The sequence below is a fragment of the Aspergillus glaucus genome (genome assembly GCF_001890805.1).
Source record: "Aspergillus glaucus CBS 516.65 unplaced genomic scaffold ASPGLscaffold_2, whole genome shotgun sequence".
NCBI lineage: Eukaryota > Fungi > Ascomycota > Eurotiomycetes > Eurotiales > Aspergillaceae > Aspergillus > Aspergillus glaucus.
The window spans coordinates 87934-100712 of record NW_019170454.1 but is presented as its reverse complement, the minus strand read 5'-3'; the positions used below and the strand labels follow the sequence as shown (position 1 = coordinate 100712).

The 12779-nt window shown below is 51.6% G+C and overlaps 4 protein-coding genes across 4 annotated transcripts; 2 read left to right on the top strand and 2 right to left on the bottom strand.

The window, feature by feature from the left end:
- Nucleotides 1–400: 400 nt before the first annotated feature.
- Nucleotides 401–3974, top strand: ASPGLDRAFT_41766 (uncharacterized protein). Its single transcript, XM_022545482.1, has one exon. It carries the CDS (start codon nt 602–604, stop codon nt 3716–3718), a length of 3117 nt encoding a protein of 1038 aa, XP_022404921.1. The 5' UTR covers nt 401–601; the 3' UTR covers nt 3719–3974.
- Nucleotides 3975–7169: 3195 nt separating this feature from the next.
- Nucleotides 7170–8936, bottom strand: ASPGLDRAFT_117269 (Zn(II)2Cys6 transcription factor; the record flags this gene model as incomplete). The annotated part of the gene is made up of 1 exon (XM_022539852.1): nt 7170–8936. The coding sequence occupies one exon, from the start codon at nt 8934–8936 to the stop codon at nt 7170–7172; it is 1767 nt and encodes a 588-aa protein (XP_022404920.1).
- Nucleotides 8937–9276: 340 nt separating this feature from the next.
- ASPGLDRAFT_681883 (dolichyl-diphosphooligosaccharide--protein glycosyltransferase subunit 4) lies at nt 9277–10092 on the top strand. The gene is made up of 2 exons (XM_022549234.1): nt 9277–9529; nt 9605–10092. Exon 2 carries the CDS (start codon nt 9692–9694, stop codon nt 9944–9946), a length of 255 nt encoding a protein of 84 aa, XP_022404919.1. The 5' UTR covers nt 9277–9529; nt 9605–9691; the 3' UTR covers nt 9947–10092.
- Nucleotides 10093–10468: 376 nt separating this feature from the next.
- Nucleotides 10469–12579, bottom strand: ASPGLDRAFT_41763 (putative C2H2 finger domain protein). Its single transcript, XM_022545481.1, has one exon. The coding sequence runs from the start codon at nt 12421–12423 to the stop codon at nt 10654–10656; it is 1770 nt and encodes a 589-aa protein (XP_022404918.1). The 5' UTR covers nt 12424–12579; the 3' UTR covers nt 10469–10653.
- Between the last annotated feature and the right edge of the window lie 200 nt (nt 12580–12779).

Here is a 12779-nt window from a genome sequence, read left to right as displayed (position 1 = left end):
GAATTATACCTGTACTCCTTTTTTAATACCCACCTTCAGCTCTTACGCCTATATTACATTGTAATTTATACTATCTTGATAACTAGCTTAGGAAATGGCTTCAAATTGATAATAATTATTATAGTAATGTCAAGAATATTAGGAATCAAATGGTTTAATCTGCGTCTACAAGGACGTTGAGATATGATGGTTTGAAAAATAGCATTTTGTATGGATATTTTAGCTGGCCAGCTCGGTGATATGGCCAGCTCGGTGATAGATTACGTTATCCGTTTCAATGACTAAGCATCACCTGATTGCAGATCACCTGACCCGCACACGTCATGGCTGCAGCTGAATGCATCCCACTATCTTTTTCGTTCTGCTTGACTCAAATTTCGCTTTTTTTCTCGATTATACTCCCGCTGTTCAGTCGTTCTTTCGTTGTGTGGGTGCCGTAAAGGGTACAATTTGGATTTAGCCTACGGAAGAGACCCCTGCAGGCCCAGACCAGACCCTCCAGGATACCCCTCGACGCGAGTCTCAAAACCATGTTTCCATAATACTAGCAAGCCCATGAAGCCGATCGTTCAATTCACCCTCGTCCACTCATACCGCAGCTATGGCGGACAGTGAGGCCCAGGCCCGCTCGCCCTCACAGGCATCCTCTTCCTCCTCCCGCCCCGGCCAGAAAGCAAAGACCGTCCGTGCTTTATCCCAGAAACGCCATTCGACTTCGTCCAACACGACATCCGATTTGACTTCGTTTCCGTCGCTCTCGCCTGATCTTTCGCCGGAGGGGTTCGTCGGTGAACCCGCGCTGAATCGTTCGCTGGCTAATGCGTTGGTGGACGGTGATGGTGGTAGAGCTGCGGCGGATAATGGTGGTGGTGGGGGGAATGATATCGGGCGGACACGGAACCGGAAAGCTACGCTGGCGAAATTGACGAGTGAATCGCCTGCGTCGTCGGGTCGCGTGGCGTTGTTTGATGATTCGGTTGCGTTGAATACTGATGTCCCTGGTGCGTTGCATTTGGCTGATGATGCGCATATTGAGAGGTTGGTGGCGAGTAATGGTGCTGTGAAACTGGTAAGGCAGTTTGCGCGTGATTTGGCCCTGCGAGACGCGGAGATCTCAAGGCTGCGTCTGCGTGCTGATAAACGGGAACGGGAGTTGAAGAGGATGTTAAGGGAGGTTTCGGTGTCGAATCAGGATATTGAACGGAGGTTGTATGTGCTTGATCATCGAGACGATACGGCGAATGGAAGAGATAGTGGGAGTCACACCGACCAGGGGGGTTCGAATGGAATCGATGGGTTGATGCAGCAGGCCATGAAGGATGATGTTGGGTCGGAGATGCACGAGGAGGTCAATGGGCCGGTTACCTTTCGTCCACAGCATTTGGACAATGACGCGAAGTCGGGTGCGTCTAGCGAGTCGGGGATTAATCGGAAACGGCAGAGTGGTCGTGGCTGGCAGGATTATATCTTTGGAGGTACCACTGGGAGTCGGAAGACCTCTCGTGCTAGCAGTGTCATGAGTGATGTGGGGGACGTTGACGAGACGAACAAGCCGGTCCGCCGAAAGACGTTTGATGAGCAATTGTCCGGTGAACAAACAGGAAAGCCCGCCGGAGACGACTCGAGCACGCATTCGCGCAAATCTTCCAATTCACTGTCATCATGGGCTGCCAAATTACTGGTCGGGAATAACCAGGGCAAGGGAGATTCAACTGATCCTGGTCGCAGAGCACCGTCTGCGGAGCAGCCCAGAAACAGAGCTATTTCGTCTGCCAATGCACCAAAAGGAGGAATGACGGCGGTGGCAGCTTTAAAACGAATCAATAGCAATGCCCCTGGTGCTCCTGGAAAACCCAGTGTACCGGGCAGAGCCAATGCTCAAGCCCCGCGGAGGGCAGCACCAAGCGTTTCTCAAGGAAGCACCGAGACGGCCGATAAAACTTCGAACAATCTCGGTCCAGTGGAAATGGATGCTATTCTTCCCATGGAATCTCGACCTCCTACTCTGACGCACACGTATAACAATTACCAGCCAGGCGATCTGCTCACTGACAGATTCGGATTCATCTACGATCAACGGCGGAAGAAGAGACAGAGGGAGGCCAGGAGCAGCGACAGCCGCTTGAGTATTACCGAAACACTGAATAGCTTCCGAAGCGATTCTGATGGCGATGAGACGCCTGCAAGTCCCGGGCGCCCGCTTTCCTCTCCATCCCCTGAGGATCCGGATTCCGGTACGGTTCAGGTTCGAAAATGGCAGGATTACTTGAGGATCCCGTCAAAGCCGACGGAGTTACTGTCTCATACGCCGTCTGCCGGTCCTATCGTTGCGTTAACTACTGGCGATGACAGTCAACCACGCAGTGCTCCCTTCTCGGTGGACAAAAGTGGCTCTGTGTCGGTCAACCCTGTTAGGCAGCCATCAGCGTCTACCTCTACGGTGGTTGCAGATCGTCCAGAGTTTGCAGGGACATCTGCTGATGAACCGTCCGCTGCGGCTTTCGGGATGGCTATAAGCAATGAACAGGAGCCGGTCCGGCTACTCCTCGACCAGTTGACTGACCTCCATGACTCCTTGCAGCGTGATAGGACTGTCAGATGGAACGAGTTTCTGCGAAAAGTACGCGCCGAGCGGAAGAAGGAAGGCGAAGCAGCGGCCGCCGCAGCCGCAGCCGCAGACCGGCCGTTGCAGTTTATTGATACTCCCGAGGCGTCTTTGGCAGACGGGGAGGTCATTGGTATTGCTGGCCTAGGAAACAAAGGCAAGGTCGGCCGTGCCAAGTGGAAGGAGTTCCGATCGCTTGTCCTGGGCGGTATACCGGTTTCTCTCCGCGCGAAGGTCTGGTCTGAATGCAGCGGTGCGTCTGCCATGCGGATACCGGGATACTACGATGATCTTGTGACGGGGTCTGGAGGCAGTGATCCCGATCCGTCAGTTGTGGCGCAGATCGACATGGACATTTACCGGACGTTGACCGATAATGTCTTTTTCCGGATGGGACCTGGTGTTGGGAAGTTGAGGGATGTTTTGCTGGCGTACTCGCGTCGGAATCCGGAGGTCGGGTATTGTCAGGGTATGAACTTGATTGCGGCGTCGCTGCTTCTGATCACGCCTACTGCGGAGGATGCGTTTTGGATTCTTGTCTCGATGATCGAGGTTATTCTTCCGCAGCACTACTATGATCATGGATTATTGGCTTCACGTGCGGATCAGGTCGTGTTGCGGCAGTACATTACTGAAGTTCTGCCAAAGTTATCGGCACACCTCGACGATTTAGGGATCGAGCTTGAAGCTCTGACGTTCCAATGGTTCCTATCCGTCTTCACCGATTGTCTCTCCGCAGAAGCCCTCTACCGCGTCTGGGACGTCGTCCTCTGTCTCGATGCTAGTGCAGTCACCAACAACCCAACCTCCACAACCCAAGAAAACGACCCCAGCACCAACGCCGCCAAAAGCATCGCCTCCGGCAGTGGAGGCGGCAGCACGTTCTTATTCCAGGTTGCTCTGGCCCTGCTCAAGTTGAACGAGCAGCAGCTGTTGACGACGTGCTTGACGCCTGCCGCGCTGTATACGTATATCAATCATCAGATGACGAACCATGCGATTAGTATAGATGGATTGATCCATGCCAGTGAGGCGTTGAGGAATGTTGTTCGTCGGGAGGATGTGGTGGGTAGGAGGACGGAGGCGTTGAGGGAGATGAGGGAGTTCAGCTAGTTCCCTCCCCGCGCTTTCTTAATCCTCTCGATTTAATTTTTCTGTCTTATCTATTTCCTATGTTCACATTCAGGTTCCCAGATCATGCCAGGAGTTCGAGTTCGATTGGTTATTATTAGAATGTTCATCTTGTGGTTTTTTCTTGTTAGGTTATGGGCAGGATTCTGGAGTCATTCCTTTTGATTGAGCATCAGCACAGCATTCATACAGAGATACCCCTCCTTTAGATTGATACAATGAATTGCAGTTCAGTGTACTTGTGTCTGGGTTGAGTGAATGTAAACTTCTGCAGCATAGCTTGATAGGCTGTTTGTATTCACTTCCTATCCATCTTTCTATCATCCATCTCCTGTTATCAGCGTGGTTTGCTACTACCATTTTCTTGTCTGGTGCTATCGTCTACCTTCGATCATCATCATCATGATCGTCAAGATGGCCATACAGCCTATCCCAGATTGCCTGGTTGATAAAAACAGGCAAACGAGAAGAAAATTCCATGGCAACATCAATGGAACAACCGACAACACGGCGTTGACGGTTCTCAGTACTTCCCAGACAGAGGGGCACGAAAGAAAGCCCGGGAGCATGCCTCTTATTATCTCTCAGGGTGTTCTTGCTGATACTACTTGTGAGTCTAATGCTCATAGTGTTTTTTGGTGATGTTTGATTTCCTGGATTCTGGGGTAGTGCTTATAGTGGATGTAAGTGGTGTGATGGCAGCCTTTATTGCTTGTTCTATAATGACAGTAAAGACCATTTCAACCTGGATGGTATGAAGGTAGCAATTCCTATCCAGATCCCAGAAGGTACGGAGATCCAAAACAGCCGGGAGCCTACACTCTTTCTTTACTGGCGATGTTTCTGCCAGCATTTCATCTCCCCCTAGGGGTCGTGTGCTTTATGTACCAGTTATGCTAAACATTACCATCCAGGCTACATACCAATTTGACAAAGCTCGGTCCGAATCCTTTGTTCGCGGACAGCTCTTCGCATCTGTACGAAGATTACACACTCCCGAAGATACCGAAAAGAATGAAGCTATACATTTCCACTGGTTCTGTCCTGGACAAAATCGTTTCATCAAATTGAGTCCAATGGCAACGGATAACAGGTTGATCCAAGCTGTGAATCACATCTTGGCCATGGGCCGATTTACTGGTCTTGAATTTTTTTCGATTACAGTCTGGCAATAGTTATAGCCAATGCAGAACGATCAAAGGGCTGTGTGACGGGGCTTGCACTTCATCCAGATGCCATCTAATCATCGTGGAAGCGAAGCTGAGTGCTATCAACAGCCAAGTAGTGAAACTTGACTCAAAGAAGGATGTGATAAAGCAGAGGATTTCAGTCAATCTGCAGGATATGCTAAGCAAACAGGGCAGATCTCATCAAACCACACCACTGGTCTCAGTCGGTCCTAGATCTCGGACATCCAAACCGTTTCTCCGTGCTTGTCTCATAAAAGCCATTTACTGGGAGACCATAAATACCTAACACTACCGCGATCAATAAAATTCTTGCTATCTGTGCAAGTTTGTATACGATAAGATTTGCGACATCATGAGCAATCAATCATAGCTAACTATCGCAGATGGCGCTTAGTGAGCACAGGGACGATGAAACAAAAAGAAAAACAATCAACACTATATACTGTGACAAGAATAGCGCTCTCACCTATGAAGCGAGTACTCGATCTCTTGGTGAAAAACCATCTAATCCGCATTTTCGGACCAGAAATAGCAAGACCGTTTCTTCTAATTGAAGGTGCTGAGACTTTTATCTAACTCGAAATCCATAAGGATTCAACCTATGCCAGATGTCGTGCGCAACGCGGATGCAAAATTTCGCTTTCAGTGGACGAGAGACAGCATTCCCAGCCGGAGTACGAGGACGTGATGTGTTTTAGCCATTGACTGACTACTCTGGGCTATACAGTTCGATATTAAGTTGGAGATAGTCGGTTTCCCCCCTAACCAAGTGGAAGTTTATTGAAAATGGTCCTGTATGCACATTCAATGTGCGATCATATCGGTAAGAGAGAAGACTGAGTGCTGTCAACAGTCAAGTATTGGAACACGACTACGCAGAGATTATTTCCAAGCGCTTATCAAAAGACGATGGGAGTGGAGCCAACCCGCCAGATATTGCGAGCCACAACATGGCTAAATTTATCGAACTGTAATGGGAACAGTTCACCATGAGCAAACCGCTCTATCAAACAATCTACAAAGCCCGGCACCAGTCAGTCTGAGGCCCTCGGAAATCGAAACTGGTTCTCCGTGCTTGTTCCATGAAAGCTATCTACTGGGGAGACCACAACTACCTTACTCTACCACGATCTCTCGCGTTCTTGTCATATGAGCAAGTTTGTATACAATAAGAGTTGCTACACCATGGGCGATATAACTAAAGCAGATAGCACCCAACAAGTGCAAGTATGATGAAACGAAAAGAAAGAGCAATCAACGCTAACCCACTTCCTACGAGATATCGATCCACTCCGCATCTTCGAATAAAAGAAGACGAGAGCCTCGTCTCTTTTGATATCTGAAGGAAACTCGCAGTCCATGAAAGATGTAGTCGTGCGCCAGGAATATAAATCAACGCCTTCGGCCCCGGAACCGCATGGTGTGCTATTACCATACCTGGCTCATAACTGGCTCCCTTGGGAACATTACTGCCAACAGATGTATCACGCCCCTGGTGTTTTACCGATCCGACCATGAGGAGACTATAATGGTTGTGCTCAGCTAGTGCACACGAGAATTCGGACACATGCTACTCCCACACATGGACCTTTGGTCCGCATGCTAAAATGCTGGATGTGTTAGCAATTCTCCTCTGGATTGATAGGGCTCATATGTTCATGGCGGAGGGTTTAAGAGCACGCTGTGAATTCCTTTTCTCTGTTGACTGTGTCGCTCGCTTTGTGGTACCTAGGTATGCAGTTTGTTTCTCGGGAACACAGGTTATGGTGCCAAACATAGAGGACGCACTAGTGAGCCTTGGCTTTTTCATTGCTGTCAAACTAAGATGACATTTGAACTTTGGGGTTTATGCATAGTGATTGTCCTTGCAGGCATTGGGGCGGTGTTGAATTAATGTACTCCGGAATAGTAAGATTATGAGATCGAAGTACTATGTATTTATGTACACTTGCCAAAAGAGAGCCATTGGGTCTGAGCACAGTATCCCTTTCCATCCTTAACCCTGATTACCTAGTCTCTTTCATCACGGCGGATGCCACGTCATTTGTGGTCTTGTCAGTGTCACCCGAGCGAGGGTTCCGTCAACTGGGAGGTCTGGGAGGTGTGCACTCGATTATGCAAGGTGAATAAGTGTACTTCGAGTCTCGTAGTGATTCTTCGCCGCACGAAGTATGGCTGAGTGTCGGTTAATCCCCGGTAGAATTTCGGCCAGATCAATATCAATTAAATCAAATCCGGTAAGCTCATCTCGGCAGCGCATCCGGCAACCAAAACCGATTATTATCCAGCACCGTATTCAAATCCAACTGGTCCATCGTCGGCCGCAGACCCATATCCATAACATCCCTTGCAACAGCCTTGATTTGTCTCATGATGAGCTGTGAAATCGCCCATGTCCTCGCCAGGGACTTGAACACGCCGATTGTCAGCGTGAGTCTGTCACGGCCTGGATCGGGCATTTGTCCCGCCTTGACGGAGCATGCGGCTAGTTGCACGATGGAGCTGAGGACGAGCGCGCAAATGAAGAATGGGGTGTGTTTGACCACCGGCAACCGGATGGAGGCGAGGGTTGAGATTTCGCTGGCTGCTTTGACGGCTTTCATGGCGTGCGCATGGTGCGAGAAGGCTGGGATGCTGAGCGGGCCGTGGTGGCCGCAGATAACCTCCGCCGCGACGGCAGGCGAGGAGAGAAGGTCTGAGCGGGGGAAGTGTAGGTAGACACCTGCGCCATTGACTATCATTGTAGCTTGGAACATCATCTCATCGACTGAGCCGTCGGGTCGCATGAGTTCGGCTTTGCTTTCGGGGAGGTGGTGGAACCAGCTTGCGATGCGGGCGTCGGCGGCTTCGACGTGGTCTTGTTGGCCTTCAATCATTTCTTGGATAGCCACGACGCGGCCTAGGATGCGGATCGCTTCGATTCGGTATGTGTATGAGGAGAAGTCTCGTTCTTCGTCGGCGAAGACACGGCCGTCAAACTGGGCGATGGTTGGAGGGGTTGGGGGAGTCAGTCCATCCTGGAAGATCCGTTCTTCGCATGGCAGTCCGACTTCTAGTGGTATTGCGCCGGCACGGAGAGCCTTTTGCACACCGAGTGCGGTCAGCATGCCCTCGACAACAATAAGCTCCCACCAGGTCCGACGTAGACTCTCCTCGCGCAACGGATCCTCACCGCCCAGTCTGCTGGCACAGTCGGCCTGATGGAGTCCTAATTCGAATGCCATATCTGTCGCCATGGTGAGGCACTCGCCTGCCTCTGGCCGCTCGTTGCGCGAATGCAGCACGATTGCGAGCAGCAGGAGCGCCTGGATCTTTTCTATGCTTAGTTCTTGTTCCATCGCGGTCGATACCACAGTTGGACGGTATATCTCGCTAGACGCTGCCGGTGTAAAGTGTGACCCGATAAACTTGATGACATTCTCGAGAAACAGCGGTATTCTGGAACGGTCCAAACAACGAAACGGGCGTAGAATCGGATGAGCGGAATGGAAGTAGGTATAGTAAATATCAATCAGATACCCATCTGTAGCACCCGAGTACAACGACGCCCCAGAATCCGGCGTCATAGGTCCATATCCCGGCACCGGCTGCTGCTGCTGTTGTTGCTGGGGAGTATGTGCGCCGCCCAACACATCCGTCAAGAAAACCGGACTCTGCGAGCTAGACGACGGCGGCAAAGGAGCCACAGGGGCATATTGCATTCCACTATTTTGCAAACTCCAGTTCGGTGGAAGATCGAGCATCCCAACGGAGCTAGGGTCGAACGAGGGAACCAGATCGGTGGCTGTCTGTTCCGGCGTCGTCGGGTTGGCACGTCGCTTCTTCGAGGGGCCTTTGTAGCCGCGCCGGCTTGGGGTATACAGGCATTCGCTGTTGGTGACCTGGCAGCGTCCGCAGACGGGGGTTTGACCGTCGCATTTGAGATGCTTGTGTCGACAGAGGAGGCATGCTAAAAGCGATGGGCCAGAGCCCCTGGCGTTGGGATTTGTGGGATTGTTGGGATCGTCCATGGCGTAGACTCGATAGTACTATCCCTCAGGATGTGATCGCGCGAGTAAACAAAAGCGGTTCGTTGCAAAAGAGGTTCGTTAAGAAAGGATAGTAGTGGCCGTCGACGTAATCAAAACAAGCAGACAGTCGAGATCGAAATGACGCGAAGCAGCGAGGATGAGAGAAAGTGGGAGAAAAGCGACAGCCGAAATGAACACGAAGCAACACACTAAGCACGAATAATATAAACGACACGGAACAAAGAGAAGCACTGGCAAATGAAAAGAACCAAAACAATCGCAACAATCGAATCAATCGTTATACGGCCGTTAGGCGTGGGCCTCCGCCGGGGACCCAGAAACAAATCAGAAGCCGCGCCGTTAGGGACGAGTTTCGCTAAAAGCCGTAACCAGGGTTCAGTTACGGCTTAGCCAGCGATTAGGCATAGGCACTGCCCGGAGGCGGCTCATTGGGGCCGTGGTGGGAGGAAGAGCCGCCCGAGCTGAAAGGTGTCACTTTCGACACTACCAGCCAGCCAGCTTAATAGCTTAACAGCTTAACAGCCACCGCAAAGATATCTATCTACAAATAAAGAAGTGAGCTCTAGCCAAAGGTAAGTGCTTTTAAAGAGTCTTTGTTCGCGTCATTACTGTCCCTGCCTGACAGCAGATAGCTAAGTTCAGTACAGTACAGCTCCGGTCGACTCCTGTCCACCGATCCAACTCACTCCCTCCCTCCTATCAATCCCTCAAAACCATCCAATCAATACCTCAAAATGATCTCTGACAACGACCTCTACCGCCTCGCCCTCTTCCTCGGCACCTGCGCCATGATGATGATCGTCCTCTACCACTTCCTCGAAGTCAATGCCCACGACGAGGAGGCCGACGAGCAACCCCAAAAGAACACCGGATCCGCAGACAAGACTTTGAATTTGGGAATCACGAGCGACGGTGTGCCATTGGCTGCCGCTGCCGCTGCCGCTGGAGGTTCGGGTCCGTCAGCTATTGGAGGGGGGAAAGGGAGGTAATGGTGGATATACGGAGTATGGGGGATACACATGGATGTGAAGGGATGGTGTGTGGATAAAATGACGACTACGTGGTGAAATTGGCTGTGAGCACTGTTTTATATCCTATGGGTGTACGATACGTACGATACGCCTTCTTGACCTCTATTCAATCTCAATTAAATGCATGATATGAAGACTCCCCTAGCTACCCAAACGCCAGATGCCTCTGGGATCAAACAAAACACGCTTGACCCACGAAGTAAATATGCACAAGAGGGGAATATACGAAATAAAAGAAACGACATGGGTATCAAGACTCACTCTCAGACTCGGATTCCCGAGCAGGTCCATCTTCCGGCTCAGAATACAACTCGTAAAACTCCTCGTCATTACTGACTCGCTCATTCCGCGCAGGAGTTGCCAGCTGACAGCCTCCTGGGTCCAAACCCACTCCAATCCTCTCCTTGTGTCTTTGCACCGCCTTCAGGATCTCCCGGGCCTTGTCTTGTTGGGAGGTATTGCCGTGGACCCGGTTAAACGCGCGGATGGAGCTATAGCTAGCTGGAAGGATGAGTGAGTCTTCGCCTCCTGTTTGATTCGAATCCGGCGTTGCATGGGTTCCTGGGCTATTCTCGCCGGTTTTATTGTCCACTAAATGAATCACCATTGGTACACGTTAATAAGAGTTTTCGTTGTGATGAGAGCACGTTAAAACATTGCCACAGCTAAAGCATGATGTTTGTCTCACCAGTTTGGGGTACTGATGGTCCGTCTCCCAGCTTCCACGCAAGTGGATCGAGATGGTTGGATTTCACATGGTTGAACAGCTCCGCCGCAGCCATCGGATCGTTACAGTCGCATCCCGACCAGCTACACGTAATGGTATACGGGATATGCGACTTGAGAAGATGATGTCTAAGAAGCTCAAGGTTGTGCAATTCCGATTGACAGTTCTGCCATTCGCACGCATATACTGGATATGACACTGGCGGCGCAGACAAGAGAATCGACACTTCAACCTTGGGCGCAGACTTCTTCCCCGCCATCGTCTCAGGTTGCTTTGACTTCTTTGACAGTCTACCCTGTCGTGCTGACTGGGATGGCGTGGACTTGTTTGATTTTGCTGGAGAAGACGGTAGCTGAGGAAGCGATATGGCCTGCAGCTTCTGTGGTCGCGGTGACGGTTTCGGAGGTTGCACCTGCACCAATGGCACTGGTGATTGTTTAGGTACGGAAGCTGGAGTCTGTGGACGACTTTGTGGTTGCTTTGGCCTCGGCTTCTTCTGCTGCTGCTCCTGTTGCTGCTGCTCCTGTTGTTTTTGTTGCTGCTGTGGTTGCGGGACAGGAACCGAGACCGCGGGCGGATGCGAAGGCGGAGTAGGATGAGTCGTGGCTGCGATTGGCTGTGGTTGGTCACGTGGCGGTGCAGTGGGCGGTGGACGAGGCGGAGCGGCAGAATGACTGGCCGGATGTGCTTGCTGAGCGGGAGGTTGTCCATTGGCGATGGGAGGTTGAGTTGTGACCGGGGGAGGTGGCATAGGCTTGATGGCAGTCTCGGGATTCGTAGGCTGCGAAGGACGAACTTGCATGTTGGGAGTATCGACAATGTCCCAGCGAATGGTTTGCAAGTCGGCTGTGTTGTCAACCAAATTGAAGATGTCGCGCAATCGGGACAAATGGTGGTTCAGAGCTGGTTCTGTAGGGTGTCGGCCAGATGCCACTAAAATGTCTCTCGCGATGGTTTTTGGATCGTATGCCGTCTTCTCTGCGGCGTCCTTTTTGTCAAAAGGTCGAATGATGTCGTTGCGGTCACGGAGGACGGTTCCATTGGTGGGATGAAACGGTTGATAAGAATAACCTGACAAGTCATGTTTACTGGTTCCTTTTGCCTGTCCACCATGTTCAATGCGACGGCGCTTGACATCATTATTTGGATTCGATGCTGGAGGGGCTCGGGGCTGTGGAGGAGCAGGTGGACGTTGGGCGGGGGCGGGGGCGGCAGGCGGCGGACGCTGCTGAGCTGGAGGGGCCGGTCCTGGAGCGAAAGCTGGAGCTGAACGCGCGAAAGTGGGTTGTGTGTGAGGAGGGTGGCTCGTTGCCGGAATTGGAGCTTGGGCCGATATCGTCGACGGATGATGGCCCCGAAAGCCCGTTGGAGCTGTGGACTGCGGGCGCTGCGGCGGGCGTTGCTGCGGCGGCGGCTGGTAGTATTGCTGGTGTTGCTGGTGTGGTTGAGCTGGAATCGGTGCAGGAGGAAAGAAGGACCCGTATGGGGACATGTAGGGGTATGCATTCTGAGGTCGATAGGTCACGGATGATTCTAGCGCGCTTTGAGCCAGAGCAAACGAATCCATATCCATATGGCCGTCGTAACCCGGAGTGCTGCTCTGTCTGGCATGCTGCGTTTGCGCGTCTGGGTAGCCGTTTGGTGCGCCCAGGGCGAAACTGGGTTGCGACCAATAATTCGCGGTCGACTCGTAGTCTTCAGCTGACATCTTGGTCAAGATAGGCCACCCTCTCGCTACGCGAGAAGGGGCTGCTGAGCGTGCTTCGGGTCGGACAGACGGGGTAGACGCGTGGGACGAGGAACAAGAGAGTGAGGATCGTTCGGAATGGTGTCGCGAATAACACGGACGCAATAAGTGAATCTGAACTAACCTCTGCTAAACAAGCGTAGACCTCATAGATAGCCGCAGTCAGAGCCGCCGCGCGATTGACATTACCCTTTCCGGATAGCGGAGCGCGAACCAATCACAATGCAGCAGCCAGCCCTAGGCTAAGCGGGTAAGTCATGTGACGCACACTCGGGCGGCGCACACAATTTCGGCTAACCAGAAGTTCGACGCAAGAG